The sequence below is a fragment of the Amblyomma maculatum genome, chromosome 6, assembly GCF_055883805.1.
Source record: "Amblyomma maculatum isolate TAMU_Amacu chromosome 6, ASM5588380v1, whole genome shotgun sequence".
NCBI classification, from domain to species: domain Eukaryota; kingdom Metazoa; phylum Arthropoda; class Arachnida; order Ixodida; family Ixodidae; genus Amblyomma; species Amblyomma maculatum.
The window spans coordinates 133,959,822-133,981,220 of record NC_139349.1 but is presented as its reverse complement, the minus strand read 5'-3'; the positions used below and the strand labels follow the sequence as shown (position 1 = coordinate 133,981,220).

Genomic DNA, 21,399 nt, shown 5'->3' with positions numbered 1-21,399 from the left:
GCCCTTGTCAAAAAAAAGGGGGGGAGGAACACGTGGCAACACTGAACAGGCATTTATTGCTACAACAATACTGCTAACTAGCAACAACATATGCTAAGTATTTGAGGTTGTATGTCTCACCATGAGGGTTACCTAGCGAATGTTCATCCACACTGGTGCAGGATTGGACAAGCCTGCGGGAATCGTTCCCACAAGGCTTCATCACTTAATTTTATTGTAGCTTAGTGCAGTGCTGGCGAATTCTTAAAGTACATAATGCGCTGAAAGTGTTGGAGTGAAGGCATTAATATTTTCCTCTTTCTTCGCCAAGGAACAACATCGTAAGTGGAGTGTGAAAGCAGAAAACTGCGTTGAAAGCTTTTATTTTCATGCGTTCCTGCAGGCGCTAAGCTTACTTTTCACTCCCCAGATCTGCTGAGGCATCCATCCACAAGTGCTCCCTTTGTGAAAACTGTTCGTCTGTAGGGTCTGTCACAATCCTAGCGGGAGGGCTCAGCTCAGCATCCTCTCCAGACCTCGCACCTGCTGCTGTACTGAGTGCGCCTGATCACATAACGGTTCTTTTGTCAGGCCCCCAAATAGTGCAGATGTCGTAGGGTGTATGGGCCCACAGAAGCATGCCACGAGTTGCTCACTCGAGTGGTGGGGGACGATGTTGCTGTGCAGCCTTCCCTTGCGGTACCTGCGGCCCCAGACGCCTCCGGCCAGCAATCCGCAAGCCCAGCAGCAGCCCCTGGTGGGCTACGCCCTCTGCTCAGCTGCACCACCTGTTGTGCCCCCACAGCATCCACTGCCGCCCGTCGTCACTGCTTTCCAGGTAGGGGCCATGGCCACTGTCACCATTGGGGTGAATGGTGTCCACAGTCTGTTGATTTAAAATGGCATGAAGCAGTTGTCGCTTCCGCTCCTTTGCTGCTGACAGCTGGGGTGGCGAGGGGGGTGACTTGAGTCCTCGGAGCACAGACAACTGTTTACTCTCTCTCTCTCTCTCTCTCTGGGCATAGCTCCCTGGGCGTGATGTCCTCCTCCTCCTCTTGAAGTAAATTAGTTGAATGTGCTATTTACCATATAGACAGTAAAAGCTTGTTAATTCAAACTTCACGGTACTGGGGAAAAAGTTCAAACTATCTAACGTTTTAATTATTAAATGGCTTTGAAAAAACTGAGACAAGGACCACTTACATTACGGCAAATTTATTTGGCAAAACATTTGGCAATGGTCTCCTGTTTTTTAGACTAGAACAGCGTGCTAGTGGCTGTTTTTTGCATAGCAATCGGTGCTTTATTGCATGCTCACTGTTGTGAGAGTCAAAGCAGAAATGCTAAAAAATGGTAAGTGCCTTCTCGGCATCCTTCACGGTGCGACTTGGTAGCGGCGGTGCCCCCTCACAGCAGCCTGTTTCGCATGTGAGGCTTCACCACACAACACCCTGAACAGCACTTGACGAGCACACATTTTGGGAGTAGCAGAAGAACCACGCAGATGGAAGCTCGAAAAAAGTCTACCACTGCCTTCTGAAGCACCGCGCAACTGTGATCCATTTGTTAGCTGGTTAGCTGGTGATGCACAGCCAATGACCGTCGTCGTCGCAGGCCGTCGCAGACGGCGCGAAGGTCATAAAAGTGAAACAGAAACTAAGTAGTCTGCCTATTATCAGAGATAAGGCCGTCTGTGTTTCGCCATGCTTGTTGTAGCACACACATCGACGCGGTCAACTGCACAACATGTAGTTCTGATTTGAGGAGGGCTACTTTGACGATTGCATACAGAGCCATGCAATTGTACCCAGACGTGGCCTAACTGGTACAAAACCAGTAGTGCTAGTCTGATACCATAGCCTTGCATGGATGTGGGCTGGGGCCGCACCAACAGAAACACTTATCCTATTTTCGAATTAGCTGCGGTCGAATTAACAAGCACTTATTTAGAGGATGTCACTCAGAACAGACAGCAGGCAGCTGCTGCCATTGCCGCCACCAGCCGCTGCGCCAGTTTATCCACTCTTGCATGATTTTTATACGGTTTTATTTTCTGTGCCCTTTTTGGACGTGATGTCACACAACCCACCAACCAGTCAGAGCTCGGTCATGTGACTTGCCAACCGCTACCTGCCAGAGGCATTCTCAAGATATTTTGTTCCCAATGCTAGTACAGTGAAAGCTCGTTAATTCGAACTAGACTACTTGGTCCAGCCAAGCTCCATAGAGATATGTGTATAAAAAAGCCCGTTAATTTGAACGCAACTCGTTTCCGTTACGGATAATTCGAATTACGCGCCGCCGCGTCTGGGTGGCTTGGCGGAAATCACGCGGAGAAAAAAAAAAAAGCTTCCGCGATTGGAAGGCATAATTGGAGGCTGCGCACGCCCAAGACGGGGACAGAAGAAGGAACCAGGTAAAACCATGGAAGAGTGGGTAAAACTTAAATGGCGCCATGACCGGCGCGGCGGCCGGCGGTGTTTGGAGGGAGGGGAAGGCGGCCGCAGCAAGGCCAGCTCTCTCTTCTGCGCAACCTCCGTAGCTCGCAACTAAATACTCGTTAATTCCAACCCTGTTAACTTGGAAATAGGGATGAGTACTGTCGGCGCGGTCCCAGCCAAAGCCCATGAAAGGCTATGATCTCGGACAAGCACTATGGTATTTTTTTTTTTTTTTTGCGATAGCCATTCATCCTTCCACCCATCAGTTATCCGTTCAGTGGAAGCTAGGGAGTCAGCCGCGATCGATCGTGACGGCGACTTTTAACGCCGTTCGCTTCAAAAGCCGCTTGCTGCTATGCGGTTCCGGTGAGTGGAGTGGCAGTAGACAGCGCCCGCTCCAATCGCTCATAGCATAAAGCAAACATACTGAAAAGGAGGCTTGCACAACTGGACAAGTGCTGGCAGTTAGCCAAGTTCGCTTCCCCTTCCCCCTGCTGGAGCTAAAGTCAAAAGATAAACGCAGCATCTTGGCGCATTGCCAAGAAATGTGTTGTGGACGGTGTGGCGCGAAAGGGGCGAAACGGAGGGGTGCTAACATTGGTAGGCACAAATTGGGGCTGCGTGGGTTCATTATGTGAGCGAGTTTGTTGAGCGACTAAATACGGTACATTTACTGTAATTCAAATGGTTCTTTTCAGTTTTTTCGAGGCCATTCGATAATTCGAACTTTTTTCCCGGTCCCGTGAAGTTCGAATTAATGAGCTTTTACTGTATCAGGTTTTCTGCCATATGGAAGCCTTAGTGCTATTGCATCAAAAACGGATTGAGTGCTTCTGGGGCACGAAGGTACCCCATTAATGTGGTGCTGCTTAAGTGGGATTCACATGAGGGAGACCTCCACACCTCTTGAGGTGGTGTACGGTGCTCTGCAACTTTATTGGAACTGTTTTCAAAAATTCACCCGCCTCAACCGGAGGCTCACTTGTGCTGAAAACCACGCACAAAGCTTGCGTGCTGTTCACGATTTTGTTACATAGCAAGTTTTACCATAGTGCTTGCCTGGTTTGGCAGCGCATGATGAAAACCCAGAACTGTCTGCGACGAGAGAGTGAAAGATAGTAACGCCCAGTTTCCGGCAAAATGCGGTTGTGACGCCATCTAGAGTCGCTGGAGGAAAGTGCAGCAATACTAAAGCGCCGCAAGCATGGCACATTTTCGCAATGATACTAGATGGCTTTCCTTCCTTCAATCTCATCACAGACAGATTTGGTTTCTCATCATGCGGGAACAAACCAAGTGAGTGTCACTGTAAGACTTCCTACACAACAAAGAGGTTGACAATACACAAGCTTTCTGCACAGTTGCACCGCAAATGTGCCTCCGATTGAGGTGGGAGAATTTTTCAGAACTGTTCCGATAAGGTTCCAAAACACTTCATGCACACATCACAATTTTCATCAGGCCGGGTCTAGCGTGGCCGCACAAAACATACTTCCTCCACAGGGAGCTGTCCAGAGTCTGTCAACTGTAAATGGTCAACAAAGTAATGGGGTAGAAAAGCTAATTGAACTGAGATGTACTGCGTAGAGAGCTATGGAACGAAAAATGGTAAGTGTAATGTTAAGAGATAGGAAGTACGCAGAGTGGGTCAGTGAAATAACTTGAATCAGGGACATTCTAGTGAAATCTAGTGGAAATCAAGAAGAAGAAACGGGAATGGGTGAAGCATGTAGTGCGTAGAGAGGACAACCAATGATCTCGCCCTGCAGTGGGTATAGTCTGGCTGCTGCTGCTGCTGATGACGTAGGGCCAGAGGCTGGGCTGCTTCCCGCCTGCCTCTTGGTTGCGGACGCGGGACAAGGACTCGCGCCAGCTAGTGACATCATCAGCTCCCCCCCCCTTTTCAAAAGTTTCTTGTGTGAATCCCACTCTAAGTGTGGAAGTGAAGTCTTGGCCCCTGAGGGTGACGGTGCACTGAACGCAGTCACTGGTGCCGTGCGTGGCGGCGCGGCCTGCTGTGGCCACCAATGCGGGAGCTGGTCGTGCCTCATTAGTTGGACCCGCGTCGTTTGCTGTGGGCCTGCAGGCCTGTGGCATGGCGAAGGGCGCCGCACCCTTCTTGGGGACGCACCACACGGCTGCGGCACCTTTCGGAGACTGTTCGGGTGCAGAGAGGCTGATGGCATCCAGTGGAGACGCCCCTTCTTCCGTTGGTGAGTGAGGATGCCCCTGTTTCTTCTGGCACTCATCTAACGGTGACTGGTAATTTTTCGATTTATGCAATTGCATTTGTGAGTGCATTTGTGAGACGTACTTGGTCAACAGAACTAGAAATGGCAGGACATTTATGCATTGTACATTGGGCCATGGGTTCCATTTTAGAACATGCAGCAGCCGCAAATGGAGAAGTAAAAAAATAGAATGAGTCAGTGTCATAACTTGTGTGCAGGCGTCGTCATAATGAACTGTGCACAAGAAAAGAAAACTGCATGTGTGCGTCATGTGAAGAGCAATTCAATTGGCCAATTGCAGTTGTGAGGAAAAAGTGTATTTATACCAGAGAACATTGTCTGCAACATGATCAGCTTACAGCTCAGCCCAGTACAACAAACATGACTGTCATGTGCTATTAGTTTGTTGTGTCCTGATGTTACCAGCAAGTTAAACTGATGCATGCTTATAGTGTGAGACACTCAGCTTGATGTGCCTTTTTGGGAATGCATTGCTTGCTATCAGCACAGGGAAGTTTTGGTTCTGGTTGGCATGTTCAGTATGCTCTCGTGTCGTTTCTCATTTTCAACTAGGAAATAAGGCAGACAGCTATACATTGTTCAGCTTGGTTTTATTTATGGGGTCTAACGTCTCAAAGTGACTCTAGCGATGAGGGATGCCATATTGGGAGGGCTCTGGATAATCTCGGCCACCTGGGGTTCTTTAAATATTGCACTGGCATCACACAGTACATGGGCACCTTGCGTTTCACCTCCTTTGAAATGCGAGACTTTTCCGTCCAGTCATCGTGGTGCAGTAAGACGTGTTGTGATCGGCAGGCTTGTCAGACCGAATCAGTTCTGGTGTGTCAAGGGATCACAGGCCATTGTTAATTACATTAAGCGCTGCCTTGAAATGAAAAAAAAAAAAAAAAAGAAATGTTAAGTACAAATGCTAGAAAAAAAATATTGCACTTAATATGGCCAACGTAAATTATGCATAGAGAGGTCGAGGCTTCATTAAGGCATGATTAAATAGTTAGAAAACATGGTTAAAAGTAGCCAGACAGCAAAATGCGGGCACATCTGTGGAACTAGGAAAAGCAGGTAAGCAAGTCACAACATGGGTGATGAAAGTTGAAGAAGAAAAGTCATGATTTATGGATTGAGATGTGGACATGTTAAGTGTTATCAGCAACTCGATGTTTGACTAGATGATAATGGAAAGTGTCATGGTCATGCTGCGGGGTGATGTGGTTCGGAAGATCATTCCATGGGCATATAACATGTGGGAACCACTAAATGAAGGGAGTATATTCGAAATTTTGAATGTGAATTGAATATGTTTGTTTATTCAATTCGTATTCGAGAAAATGATATTCGGAATTTTTCAGATTTGAAAATTACCAAATACACCTGAAAATTTTTTAACTCACTGCAGCTTCATCGCACTGCGCGCTTCACCGCAATGCTCGAGTGTGTTGATTGTGCAGTGAAGCATCCTCAAAGTGCGACAGGGCCATTTTTTGTGTAGAAGGACTTTCCCTTTTGAGAAGAGGGCTTTCCCGACAGAGCACAGCGAAGCAATTTACAAAACTGGGGAAAAATGTCGTTCATACTTCGATTTCATCTCGAATGGAGACAATCATCATGCAGGTGGTCATCAGATAAAATTACTGGGATGCAAATATGTTTTTTCTCAATTTTTCAGGCTATTCGATACTTGAAGCTTTCAGTTAATTTGGGCATTTCTTCTGGTCCCTTCAAGCCTGAACTAGCGAGAATTTACTGTATTCAGCAGCAAATGACAGCTCCACCTGGTTTCATGCAGCCTCTTCCTGTACAAAAACTGGTATATGGAATCCTGTACAAAATGTATACAGTCGAACCCGGATATATCGAACTTGAAGGGGATTGCAAAATAGTTCAATATATCGATAATTCGATATATAGAAATCGGCTTGTGACGGCACTTACGATGCGAAAAAACGATACCGTATTTGTCGCGTAATCAACCCACTCGCATAATGAACCCACCCTCCACTTTTGCACCCGAGAATTTGAAAAAAAAAAATTAAAAAATGTGCGTTAAGGCTAGCTCGCTCACATGCAAGCGACGAGCGGCAGCGACAGAGCGCAAATTTTCAAACTTGTTGGAACTGCGTCCCTCTCGCCGCTCGAGCCACCGCGGCAGCTGAAAACAAGGTTTCTGTGTCGCCGCGGCGGCAGGAAATCGCTAGCATTTTTGCTTGCATGTCGATGGCGCGCGTCAGTCCGTTTCGGTCGTCTCATCCACAGCTCACTGGCAGCATGCCAAGATGCTGGGCAGCGATAACGTCAGGGCCGCGTTTATCGTTTATCTTTTTATAGCTCCTGCGGTGGCGGGGAGCGAACTTGGCAGAGTGCCCGTGATGGCTTGATTGCACAAGCCTGGTTCGATTTATCACGCCGCGCTTGGTGGCCGCGCTTGGTGTGGGCGTCATGATCGCAGCAGCTGACCGCGTGCTTTCGCTGATTCATACATGCAAGGATAAACGATAAAAAAAAAAGAAAAGAAAAAAAACAGGCGCCATAGCAAGTCCGCCGCCGCGCTGCCACGCGTAGAAGGTTCGCAACACACGCTGGAGAAAGCGTCCGACGTCTGTCTGAAAACGGGCTGAGCTGGCTTGGCGCATGCGTTGCCCGTGCTGAAGGAGAGAGATAGCTCAGCAAAAGAATGGGCACACCCACGCACATGGCTTGCAAACGTCATGTGTTGGCGCGCGGGAAACGATAACTGCAGATGCGCGCGCCTTTGGGGAATGGGTGCGGCGCTGCCCAGACCAGCTGTCGCCGAACTGTCCCCTCTCATTCCTTCCGCGCGTGGTTTGAAAACGTCACGCGGGAAACGGCCAAGGGTGATGCAATCGTCTTTGGGGAAGGCACACTTTCCAGTGCGGGGAGCGGAGTTCGATATATCGAACGACCGGTGAAATTGAGTTCGATATATGACGCGGCCTTCCTATACTTTTACATGGGATTTTCAAGGGGATATTTCGTGAGTTCGATATAACCAAAATTTGATCTATCCGGGTTCGATATAACTGGGTTCGACTGTACTAGATTTTTCTGTGGGATTTACACTTCCATGCAATTCTGGTTTAATTTCACTTTTAAATACCATATGACTTCTGAAATAAACAAGACAAACAGTGGTTACTATTTTATAATTTTCTATTATAATATAATTTTCTATTTTTATTTTCACTGAGTAGGTATTTGATATTTTATTCAATATTCCAAATCATTTTTTTTCCCCATATTTGTGTTTGAAAACTTCGTTATTGTAATAATGGCCATATAGAAATTTTGGGAAGAAAATATGAGGCAGAAAACGAGTGGAGAAGGAATTTGCAGATGCACTTGCGAAACACTGGGCATCACAGCTGCTGCAGAAATTCATTCAGACTGGCCGTCTACAGAAGTCCCTGTATATTTCAAGACTATCTTTTACTTACTTGCAGTACTTCTCAGGTTCTCCTTGGGAAGTAGGCCATCTTGACCAGGGGGCCATTCATTCGTAGCACCCAACAGGGTGCATGTAAAACTTATAGCTGGGTAGAAAATGTGGCCTGCGAGCCCTAGAATGCACTCCGACATTAGAAGGGTTCACATATGAAGGAGAGGTTACCAGGCACAGTGCAATGTGCGGGCGATGTCACATTGGGGCGGTCCCCAGAGGAGGCCTCAGAGAAGTTGAGCGTGCCCTGTTGTGCAGGGAGCCTAGGGGCATGTGGTGGTGAGGACGGTCAGCAGCAACACCAACAGCAGCAACAGCAGCAGCAGCGCCATCGTGGAGGTGCTGGCCGCAATGGGTCGCGGACTCCAGCTGCCATGAACCAGCCTCCCTCGACCGTGGCTGCCATGGCGGCCCTGTATCGACACTCACGGGGCCTCTCTTTGCTGCCAGGTGTGTTGGATTGAGGGCCGACATGTTTGGCAGAAAAAAACCGAAAGGGCGCTTGCTTTGGCAGTGGTCGAAGAAGTCTGCTTCTCTTGAGCTCAGAAATAGAAATGTGGGAAGTGGAAAGAAATAAAAGAAAGAAGTCTGCAACACTGACTGCAGCATATCTTGCAGATGAGGTGGACAGGCAATGGCTTGCCACTGATGCTTGCTTTGACTTTTTTCTGCATGTTTCATTCGCCTGAAGTCATTAATGAATTTTTAGCTGTTCTTGCATAATCTTAGGCGTACTGAGGAGTGCCCTGTCGCATATTTTGAAAACTTGCATCACCCGATAAATATCTGCCTTTGTGGTGTGCTGTTTTGATATAGGGGTGCCAATTCTCCATGTTATTTTAGATACTGGAGTATCTTGAAAACTTTGCAGTTATTCTTTGGCTTTAGCATAATTTCCTCAGGTACCCATTATGAATGCTCTACAACAAAATTTCCACCGCAGCGAAGTATATCGAATCTCAGTCAACAAAGCGTGCAAAAAAAAAAAAAAAAATGCAGCTGTTATCGCGCACAACTAACAATTCTCAGGGTGTAGTTCTGGTCCAGCAAAGTCTTTGTGAATAAGCTGGTTATATTTTTGCATTTGGATGGTTTCATATAGTGACACCATTGAAATTCCCGCTGCAATTAGTGTACAGATGTGTGGGCGTAGCTTGTAGTCCGGTGCATGAGATCATCTGATTCTACACGTCCAACCTGCAGCTGCTGGTGCGAAGACTTTTGGCAAGGTTAGACCGTAAGTGGTGGCTAGTTCCAAAGTGCTTTCTCTGCAGCTTTAGTACATATTACTTTAGCTCCAGTGAACTGATTCGCTGTTGCCCAGTGTGCTGACAGTCAGCACTTCATTCCAGGCGACACATTGCTCGCTCAGTGTTGCCGGGCCAAAGAACCAGTTTGGACATGCGTGTGGCACAAGTGCATTTCTTGTCTACATAAGAAATGCCTCCAGGCAGCACTGTCTTAGTAGTATGAACTCTTGCAAGATAAAAGGGGGGGATTTTATAATGTGTGTGAGAAACCAATGTATTTTGCCATATTACCACAAAAATTCTTCTAGTTATTACCTTTTCATGGAAAGGGAAATAGCAAATTTCACCAAGAGTAACAGATTGCATTCCAAGAAGAAGGAAAGCGTAGCAGGGGGCGGCAAAAAGTCAGGTGGACGGGCGAGGTTAAGAAGTTTGCATGGGTCAAGTGGATGCAGCTAGCACAGGACCGGTTCAGTTGGAGAAAAATGGAGAGGTCCTTGCCCTGCAGTGAATATAGTCTGGCTGATGATGATGATGATAAAAAAATTGCTTTGTGATCATCATCCTCACCAGATTAAATAAAATCAAATTGCATGATTTTATTTTAATGAATGCCTAGAATACACTCCAGCCCACTTATAACGAACTTGATCATCACGCGGCATTTGTTCGTTGTATCCAAAGTTCGTAGTAAGTGGACCACCTATAATACGGGCAAAAAGAGGAAGCGAGACGAAAGTTAACTTTATTTTTGAAAAAAGTCCGTGATGCATGTCTGCTTCTTCAAAGCTGATCGCATCACTGCCGTTTCTAATTTTTCCAGCGCAGTAATATGTTCATCGCCAAGGCCTCTGCTGCACACGAGTTCCTTAAGCGACGCGATGTAACCGATCGCGGTGGAAGCGTTCACAGCAACCGGCGGTAGAGCAGCGTCCTCGTCATCGTCCTCGTCGGTCTCTGGGCAGTTAGGAAGTGCACGCACTTCACGCACAATAGCTTCGTCAGTGCATGGCTCCGCAATGTCGGCGTCGTCATCAGCAGAAACGAAATGGTCCCAGGCAACGTCAGCTCCGGCCAGCTGCGTGTCAACGACGCGTTGCCACAAGTCCTCGTGCGACCGGCCTTCCGGTGGGTGATCTATGGCGTCCTCGGTGCCTGGGCCCATAAAACCCGCCTTGCGGAAGCAATTTGCTATGCACTCCGCGGTGAGTTCCATCCACGCCGCTTTCAACATCTCCACGGCGGCAAGCAAGCTGATGCGAACTGGCATGGCAGCATCAATCGCGATCAACAAGCGTTGGATGACGCGCCGCCGGTAGCACACCTTGAACGCATGAATGATGCCCATATCCAGCGGCTGAACTTTGCAGGTTGCATTGGGAACCGCACTCAAGGAAGGCTGCACATGGTGCACCGCAGAGTTATCCAGCACGAGCAGGACCTTCCTGTTTATTCGTGTCATGTCGCGGTCGAACTCGACAAGCCACTCAACAAATAATACACGACTCATCCAGGCTTTTGTATTGATCCTGTAGCGTACGGGCACGTAGCTTCCAAAGCATCGCGGCTTACGTGACTTGCCAATGACAAAAGGCAGCTGCCGGTCACTGCCGTCCATATTGACACACAGAAGAACTGTTATGCGCAACTTGCTGTTCTTCCCTCCTGCGTACTTGTTGCCTTTCAAGACATGCGTTTTAGATGGCAACATCTGATAAAACAACGCAGTCTCGTCGACATTGTGAACGTCCCGTGGAGCATAGCTCGTGATTGTTGGGAGGTTGTCGGAAAGCCACGCATCGACGTCCTCGTTGTTCACAGACGCGGCCTCGCCGACGACCGCCTTGAAAACAATTCCGGGGCGAGCTTTAAACCGGTGGAGCCATCCATTGCCTGGGCTGAAATCGGGAAAGTCCAAAAGGAAGGCGAAGTATTTAGCCTTGGAGAGGATCAGCGGTCCACTGATCGGAATGTTGCGAGACCGGGCGTCAGCGAACCACTTCAGCAGTGCGTCCTCAACGTCCGCGTAGGTTGCCTTCCGAAGGCGTTTTCTAGTCGTCGGGTCGGCATTCACGGTAGCACTAAGAATCTTTTCCTTGCCCTTAGCAATAGTTGAAATGGTCGATTGCGACAGTTCGTACTTCTTGACCAGTTCGCAGTTCTTTGCACCTTGAGCAAGTTCATTAACAATGGCCATCTTCGTTGCGATGTCGACAGCTTTCCTTTTAGCACCTGAAGAGGTCGGCGTACAGTCCTCCATCGCACCAGGCGCAAGTCAAGCCCTTGGGCTCGCGCGTTGAGGCAGCCTTCAACTCCCCGATCTGGGAAAGGCACGGATGCGGCAACGATGTCAACGCAGTGCCATCGCACAGAAAGGATCGCCGGCGCAATGCCCTCAGCGCAGGGTGGCAACGGAGCAACAAATGGAGAACCAGTTTGAGCCTGTAGAGCAGGCACCTGACTTTCCGGATTGGCCGACGCAGATCACATGGATGCATCACAGCGACGCGGGCGGCGCCACTTTCTCTTTCGTCTCCGCGTGCACGTGCTTTTTCGTTTTCATTTTTCAATGCACGCTTTTTCTTTTTTTACTTTATTTTACCTGCAGAGGAGCGCCGGGGGACGCTTTGTGCGCTCTGTGTTCGCGTCGTGTCAGGGGAACACAAAGTGCGCAAAATTCGCCTGCCGCGGGTTCGCAGTCGAGCGAAACCGCGCCAAACACCGCCGGCTCGGTCAAGTACAGGGGCCCGACAGCTTCGCTTTCGCTCCAACCGAGTGTTGAGGCCACAACAGTTCGTTCTATGTGAGACACTGTGCCATTGCCTCAATATATATTTTGACAGTAGCACCGCCCTCGTTCGTACTAAGCGAGCGTTCGTTATATCTGCGGCTGTTATAAGTGGGCTGGACTGTATTCATTTGAGATATAAACTAAGTGACGACGACTACATTTTGCAACTCCATCAAGTGTTTTGCTCTGTGCGCATTGCCAAGAATGCCGAAGAATTGCTCCAAAGTCATAAATGCCTCAATGGCCTTTTTCGCAGTGCGACGTAGTAGCAGTGGTGCACGTCACGAATGGTCTCGTCATGTTTAGTGGACACCGTGGTGAACCATCCTCAAAATATGACTGTTTTGCATACTTACGTGAATGCAAGGGATAGAAATATTCCTAGAGATTAGAGTGGCATGATGCTATCCCAGAATGAAACTAAAATACTGCACTTCAATGCAACCTCTCATCCTAATTAACCAGTGCGAAGCCCACCCACGTCTGAATTAACAAGTGTCCAATGCCGTAGACGCAGTTCGAATTTATAACATTTCAGTGCACTTGTCAATTTTCTCATCTGATTTCACTTCAGCAATTTCTTCACGGGTCCTGTAAATTTAATTCAACTGTATTTAACTGTGCTTCAAACCACTACACCCCAATGTGTTGGCTGAGTGGTTAGGGTGCTTGAGTGCACGGCGCGGCCACTTTTGAATGGAGGGGAAAAGCAAGGTGCCCGTACACCCTACATTGTGATGTCAGTGCATGTTGAAGAACCCTTGGCAGTCAAAATTTCTACAGCCCTCCACTGTGGCGTTCCTCATGGCCAGAGTCACTTCAGGATGTTAAACCTGATAAACCAAACCAATCCAGACCTTAGAGTCATACTGTTGTAGTGATGGACAACATTAATGGGCTTATCCAAGAAAGGAGCCTTAGCCTGAGTGACCAGTTGAGTTGGAAATTATCGGTAGTGCTACTGTTAAGCTGGAGCATTATGAGGAGTCACTCGTTACCCAGCTCTTCAAGGTAAGATGTTTGTTTTCAGCCAGCTCTCAATCATGCAAGGGAGTACAGCTTTACCAAAAGGAAAACTGTTGTTGCAAATTAGCTGCCGTAAGTCAATTCGTTAGGTTCCTAACATGTTATATGCAGCTTTGCATTGGTGGGTGACGATGGACGTCTCCTTTAGTGGCCTTTAGTGGAGTGACAAGCGGAATGGAGCGAATGTAATATTATGAGCTGCGGCTGATACCATGGCTGACGCGGCAGCCGTAATGCTGCACTACAAAGGCGTAGGGTGCTTCTGTACCGATAGCAAAACGTTTTGCTGTGATTTTATTCAGGCAGTGTCATAAAGTGGTGAAGCAGTGCGAGCTTCGTCAAGACTCTGTTCGCGTTCATTGTCTCTAAACCTGTGTGTACAATTTGAGACCTGCAGTACAAGAGCAGCAATCTAATCTCATTTGTTCAAACCTCAGTAAACCAGAGGCATTAAATTTGTTCTTTGGCAGGGGCAAGAACTTGAGTAGTAAGTAGGGGAAGAACAAAAAAGGAACAGAACCAATAATATTACACAAACACAAAAATAAAATTCTTGCCATATCAGGCAACCAAATAACTTGTTGGTTTTTTGCTGGAATGTTGCTCTGTCTGAGCATTAAGGATATTATCGGGAAGGATATTCCACATTGCTTTTGCATCCAGAGGGAAATAATTTAATTCATGGGTTACCTATGACCATGAGTATGGGCTGTTGGATTACTGCAAATTTTGATAGGTGGGTGCAGTAGAGGGTGTGTGCCTCAAAAACGTTATGGTGTAGGAATGAAGGAAGCGGGGACGTGCTGCTATGAGGCAAGGTTGAAAATGGTGGAGGAAGAGCATTTGTTCTAATTTGGTGATTTAATGTAGTACTTTAATGAATAGCGTGGCATGATTAATCTCAAGTCTTCCTCTTCAGTGGCTCCTATTTGATTTTACCAACTGCGGTGGCCCAGTAATCTGGGCACTTAATTCCCGAGCTGGGAGACCTGGGCTTGATCCCGGCTGCTATAACTACTTTTCAGTGTAGGCTGAATAGACCTTTTCACGACCCGGGGAGAAACCGGTTTGACTGGGCTGTGAAGCAGGCGGGGGGTGAGAATTCACAGCTTTTTTTGTGTTATGTGAGCACAGCCCAGTCTCCGATATGGCAGCGCCCTTTGGCCGATTTTGAAAAGGTCTATACAAGGTGCCCGTGCACACTGTGGAACCCGAGGTGGCCGAAATTTTTTCGGAGCCCACCACTATGCTCTCTCTCATAGTCTAATACTGCTGTCACACGGGCACGGCTGAACTCCTTTTAACTCCCTTCAACCAAGGTAGTCTTTATGTCAATGGAGATACGCACCGTGTAACACGGCAGTCCTTTAGGAAAGGAATTTCAAGGAAGTTCCTTGCGTAGGGAGTTCCAATCATCTCCCTCGAGCAGGTAAAGGGAGTACTCTGGTTCCCCGTGAGCTTTAGTGCAGGTTTTAAAAGAAGCAGTTATGCATTAATTTTGCGTTTGTAACTAATTTTAATACTGTAGCCCAACATAGAGCATGGAAAAAAGGAAATGCGCCAATATCCAAGCATACACGCAAGAATTTTGCAAGCACATTGTGGCCAGCAGAAAGGACAAACCCACTATGCTAGTAAAAGTAACAGCACATTCCTTTCATATGAATGAAGGTACATTTATATTTTAAATTCAATTCAAACTGTTGAAAAGAAAGCAGCTAAAATTTACTTGACATGTTTCTAACTTGATTATTTTATATGCATACACAAAACGAACAGTGCCTTATGGGACCTTGACGGCGTCTTTGAAGAGCTCGTTTTTAGCCGTGTGACACGGCGACAACTCCTTTGGGACTGAACTCCCTGCGTGGTCCTTTATAGAAAAGAAGTTCGAGGGAGTTGGGACTTGCCCGTCAGAGAGAAGTATAAGTTGCTTTGGGATGTTAAACTCCATAAACCATATTTGGTTGGCTAGATTTGCTTGTGAGGGGTGTTAAATAGATGAAGTCTACAGAAAAACCTCTCCTCAGTTAACTGGAAATCCTAGATAAAAATGGAATTTTAGCAGTCCCGTTATTTCTCAACTTTACTAGGTAATTTCCGCTAGCAATCTCGCACTGGTTCTGTTAATTCGGAGACCTGAGGTGCTGTTCGAGTATGCAGGAATGCTAGAGTTTGTTATGATCTTGGAATCACCGAAGTTTCACCGTTAATGCAGTATTAACCTGCTCACAATAGGCATGTAAGCCCACATTAAGCATTGTGACACCTAATAAGACTCTTCAGTGTCCTTCACGCACCCCTGTGGGTACTGCAGTGGCACTCTGACATAATGTTAATTTTAAGTGACCAGCAGCATTAGGCGTGCTCAAAGTGTGCTGGCGCCAATGCAGACCATAGTTTCTACAGCATGTGTCACGCAAAATATGTTGACACAGAGTACACCGTGCCCAGATCAACTAAGTGGACCAAGGGCACTCTTCTCATTGCTCCTTTTCAAACGACAGCCACCTTGTGCACGAGTCTTTTAGCTCTACCACACCATTAACCTGACATAACATATCTCACCTTAGTCGCCGCCCTAGCACATGCCAAGAACGTTGCAGTATAAAAGCACTGGGCAGTGACCTGGTGACTGTGACCTCCCTCCCCCCAAAAGAAAACCCTTATGTAAGCAGGATTATTTGTTAAACATCAACCAAATCTTTGTTTTTTGCAGTGGTAGTGACCGCAGTGCCGCAAGCATTTGAATATTTTGCTTTCAACTTTTTCTTTTCTGGTCGGGGTAATTTGAAATCCTGCTTATGCTTAATTCAAATCATTATGCGTGGTCGGATGGGCTTTAAATCAACAAGATCCTATGGTATTTATAACTTTTGCGCGTTATCATTGATGGGTGAATTGTTGGGCAGCAATCTGGGGGTTGTATCGCGGGTATAAAGACTTTTCAGTGTGACGAACCCTTGGAAATGAGACAACATTGCTGCACGACTTGTCTCGCACACTTATATTAAAACCCAACAGTGCCCACCCACCCCGTCTAATTTGTGGCGCTGTTTGTTATTGGTTCAGGCTGTTGGATTTTCAATTTTTTAGCCATGCCAATGTCAGGTGGGCACCAGGATAGTTGTAAGATGAGGTTCAGATAATGGGAGCGTAATTGATGTGTTGGACACAGTTAATAGAAGTGTGTTTTGGGAGAATGACACAACCTGGTATTTCCTGAAACTAAGTGGCATGTGCAATTTTTTTACACCTTGCTGCGATAGTATCTTATAATTTTATGGCTTTGTGGTGCCCTCCGGGCAGCGGATGGTTTTGTCATCTACGTAGTCATCTGCCAATAGACTAAGTTATATTGTTTTTTGAGCAGCTAGGTCATTTGTGTAGGTCGGGAATTATAGCGGTGATAAGTCTACGCCCTGAGGCACACCTGATATCAGTTAGCACTGTGTTGTGGCTGTTGGTGGATGTGAAATACACACATGCATTAAGAGAACGTTTAAGCTGTGTGATTGTGATTCAGCTAAAAAGATGAATGAGCACAAAATTTCACTTTTCTTGCATGCCGCAAAGTGTTCCGAGTTTGTGAAACCCATGTGGGGATATATTGTTGCGTCATTTTCACAGTTATGAAGAAATGCCAGTGTGCGAAAGGTGTGAAATGGTGTAGTAATTGAGATCTGTTCCTTCTACGTGCTACTGCAAAATCTTGTGCCAGTCCTTCTACTGAATTATAATGAATACTCCGACCCCTGCGTGTATGCATGCATGCATTCACATTTTTCTGCTGCGAGCCAGGCTGCAAGGCGTACTTGTGTATCATTCTGCCATGAGAGTGCGATGCTCTCCTGGGCATGTTTCTTTTTTCTTTTTTTTTTTAAGCCTGCCTTAATTAAGCTGCCCTTAGCTTCTATCACTGCCCACCTCATCATCATTGCTGGCAATATGAACTGTTAAGCTTTTATTAAACGTGTACATGCAATCTAGAGGTCGTATCATTTTCATTGCTCAGGCAGACATTGTTGCCCTTTCTTCTGGAAACTCTCTTGTCTTCGGCCAGTTTGACCCAGAATAGCTGGTGGTGTTCACTAGCTCTCAGGTGAGACACTTGGATGTTTCAGCAGAGTATCTTTTTTTTTTTAATGAAAGCTAATGACATTAATGTGAGCTGTTTCAAACTTGTGAGAAACTAGAAATTAGCAAGGTATCTACCAAATAATGTGTAACGACTGGTAAAAAATGGACAGCCTTCAAAGACTTGGGGTGTGGAAGCAACTTTTCATAATGCAAATTTCACCTAATTGTTTTGGTAGAATGTTTCCAAGAATAGGAAAGGATGGATTGTCAAATGTGCACTAGCTGTCGTCTGCACACCCTGTTGCTTTTCGCACAGCCCCAGGCGTATTTCAAGAGTGGTACCTGCAGGGAATATGTCGCATCAAAAATGGCTGTGACATATTGATCATGATACTAGTTAGGCAATAACACCAACGCTATATGACATTTTATGTCAGGTAATTTCAAGAAATTGCGCATGGCTCGAAAAACTGTATGACTGCTCCGCTAGCACCAATGGTAATAGAAAAATTACAATGCTAGTCTACGCTGCAATAAAACAAAATTTAAGAAGAAAGGCACCAGCATTTATTTACACATTTCACAACAGCAATTGTGCTACAAGAGTACCATGTAGAAGTGGTGTGATGAATAGTTGCCACAAGTGTAGGAAAAATGTTCACGGTGATTGCTGTCACTGATAGCACTTCAGAAGCCAGCTTGATTTACAGATGATTGGAACAACTGCATCGCAATATGTCATTGAGATCTGTAAGGAGAACAATTTTGGTATCAGCTGATACTTTTAATGATTCAGCGCGTCATACAAACGTTGTTTCTTTTTTAAACTTGAAAAACAAGGAAAGACAAATATACGCGTTGCATCTCTCTGTTTCGATCACTCCGAAATAATCGTCACAATAGGCAAAGATCGTGTTTTTATTTTTTCACTGAATTGCGCAGTTAGCGAAACAAAAAATACTGCACTGGAGCACATGTAACATACCACACAGACGAGCTAACCAGGGAGGAAGTTAGCATCACAGTCCAGAAAATACACGTGCACATTTAATATCATTATTACCTTACTGACGCGTAATAAACACACTTCTGGTGCTGTCATTATTTCTCACAGGCCTTAATGCGGTTGAGTACGAGTTTTGAGGTTTCTGATGCTAGAGAGGGACAGCAATTTAGTTGACAAGTAAAACTAATAGGCTTTGTACGATTTGGTTTAACTCACTTTAAAGTAGTCATCTTCACAATAGGTAAATCTTGTGTTTCTTTTTTATCACAAAATTTCGTAATTAGCGTATACTGCAAAAAAAAAAAAAAAAAAAAAAAAAAAAGCTTCACAGGAGCACATCTAACACACTACGCAGACGAGCTAGGCAGGGAAGCAATTAGCATTGCAGTCCAGAAAGCACAGGTGCGCATCTAACATTACTATAGCAGTATTGACGCTTAATAAACACGGTTTTTGGTGCTGTCACTATTTTTTACAAGCCTCAAAGCAGCTGAATACTACGCAGCGATCGCCGGAAGGACAAAGCAAAGCTGGAACTTACCAGTTGGTGCAATGCTGTATTCCTGCAGCACCCGAAGGCCGATTAAAGTAGAAGCATGACCTTGCACACTGCAAAACAGTCCACGAAACAGCGAGATAGTGGCAGCGCGTGGCTATCCGGACCGCGTTGCAACACGGCGCACCCGGCACTCTCCTGGCGAGGGTGACCCTACGTCGCTGTCGCCATCTTTCGGCAGCCAGTGGCGTAACTTGTCAACGGAGGAGGAGCGGCGGCGACGGCCGCGGAGCGCAGAATTTCCAGGCACAGAGTGTATAAAGGAGGCTATGGTAGTATGGAAGATGGTTTGCTTTTTGCTAGGGAAAGCTGGCACCTTTATGGTGCCCATTTTTAATCAAGGTGCCTTATGGGCTCCTTTGGGATGCACCCCGTGCGGGGCGTCCTCTGATGAATCCATATAATCATGCAATGCGTTGCATTGCATGAGCACAGGCGAACAGTGGTTTAAGCATTGCATTTGTTCGGAGAGAGCTGCCTTATGCTGTAATGGAACCACGGGAATAAATTTCACTATATTGGTGTTGTAGGTATTGGATCCAGGTGGTATCTAAGGCCGGCCTCTAGGGCTTGCTCACTTGCTGCACACTTAACTAGCAAGTCTTTATATCAGTGTCAATACAGAACGGGTATTGCCGTTCCCGGGAAACTGCAGCAACGGAAGTGCCGGGTGCGTTACTCAAACGTAAAACCCAACCTTACGTTTTGTTAGAGCATGAAGTGCAGTACGGAAATTGAAATGCAATATTAATAAAATAGTTTTATGGATTGAAATTACTTACTGTAAAGAGTGTAATACATTGGTGGTGTTCGTTGCGCCATCTTTGCTACATTAAATAAATTGAGTTGAAAAATTGCCGCGGCGTAAATTTATAAAGAAAAAAAAACAGTTTAAAACATGTTAAAAGGTGATCATTGTTGAGGGCTGTCTCTGAACGCAACCTAAAGGTAACATACACTCACTGAAGACAGGAATTGATTACGATGAAGGTAATTGTATAGTGTAACCGTTGTCATACCGTCACATCCTGGCTGCGTTCGCGGCTGGTTTTGCTGCTGTTAAGAACAAAAAACACGGTATTATGCAACCTAAGGGGGAACATACCTCAGGGAATATGATCAGAATTTATTTGAATGTTGTGAATTTAAGAGATAAAAAAATTGTACCTACAGGAATCGAAGACGTCTTACAATAAGGTACATGGCGTTGATCCATTGCGCCACAGAAGCGACGAGTAGTGCGATCTTTAAATGTGCTCTTATTCGTTTCGATTCAACGTACTCAAGATGGCGCAACAGACACAACTGGCATTATCAGAGCATTACTGCAAGCAATTTTAATCCAGTAAACTATTTTATTGCGTATGCATTTTAGTTTATGCACTGCAATGTATACTCAAAAAAACATAGCTTTATTGACTTCCTTTTTGTTATGTTTTATTTTTTAGTGATGCCACCCGGGGCACTTCCATTGCTGCAGTTTTCGGGGAATGGCAATGTGATACAGAACATATGGCACGACCACCACGAATGGCAAGACACAGCAAACTTATTGACTTTGAACTGGAAGATAAGGATGAAAATGCTGTGTCGATAGCTTTTTTTAGTGTTGCAGTCCCAGTGTCCGACTGCTTGTGGGGACCCTTGGGCCATGCCTAGCAGATCGCATTCTCATTGCATAGCCCATAAATGTCGGTGGTTTTGGTTGCTGAAAAAAGGATAGACTTAGACTGTGGAGAGTGTCTAAGTGCAGCTGTTGCTGTAATTAGGAGCTAAGATTGGTCTCCCTTGTGGACTGGCATTTTTTTATGTCGGCGCAGCTATGGCTTTGTATAGCTTGTTTTTGTTCTTTGAATGGCTTAATTTGGCACAGCTGTGTTGAGACGTCTTCCATTCAAGTGGCAGCGTGGTGAATGCGATGAACTTTTGACGAACCAACCGTTTGGACAATTGCTGTCCTTGGCTGCACTGATCATGACAACTCTGCCATTTGAATTTCTACCGCCCTGATGCAGATGTGCGTCTGATTGGCCACCCGCTGCAACAGCACCACGAGGGTCCCCCACCGGCCATGCTGAGAGGGGCACTGCGGCTTGTGTCGCAGCCCCCGCCTGCCCCTGCCACCTTGGGAGCCCGGCCACCACGTAGTGCCCGCAGGCAGCCACGAGCAACACCACGTGCGCCCTCCAACCCACCCAGCACGGCTGCTGCTGCTACCCCCCCACTGTCCACTGCGCCTAGCACGACACCCGGTATGACGCCTCTTCTGCCCCCTTCTGCAAGTGACCTTTGTTGCGTCGTTTGAAAAGCTCTTTCCTGGCAGCTAGAACTAGGCTGCCAATGAAACTTAACAACCTGTTTTCGAGGTACAGGCTACCTGGCTTGCTGTAAGAACCTATCAGGTCCTTTTTCTTTATCAGGTCCAAGTTCTTTTTTGCGAAAGCAATACTCCGACAGCCAAAGCGAGACCTTGGGTGGCCGCAGCTACGCCGTGAAGAGGCGTAGCTACGGTTCTCATAAAAAAATCAGCCTGCCATGACATTTGAATTCACGTTACCCAT

The 21,399-nt window shown here is 46.4% G+C and overlaps 1 protein-coding gene across 8 annotated transcripts in view; it reads left to right on the top strand.

Annotated features, from left to right (window-relative positions):
* Positions 1 to 21,399, top strand: part of LOC146186797 (uncharacterized) — an 86,800-nt gene that overhangs the window by 55,063 nt on the left and 10,338 nt on the right. For 6 of the 8 annotated variants that reach the window (XM_084607416.1, XM_084607414.1, XM_084607420.1 and 3 more), the window contains 4 exons: positions 667 to 817; positions 4,405 to 4,633; positions 8,388 to 8,579; positions 20,854 to 21,090. In XM_084607416.1, coding sequence (XP_084463542.1) covers positions 667 to 817; positions 4,405 to 4,633; positions 8,388 to 8,579; positions 20,854 to 21,090 — 809 coding nt within the window. The remainder of the gene's footprint in view (positions 1 to 666; positions 818 to 4,404; positions 4,634 to 8,387; positions 8,580 to 20,853; positions 21,091 to 21,399) is intronic. The other 2 variants (XM_084607415.1, XM_084607418.1) reach the window with 2 other exon arrangements.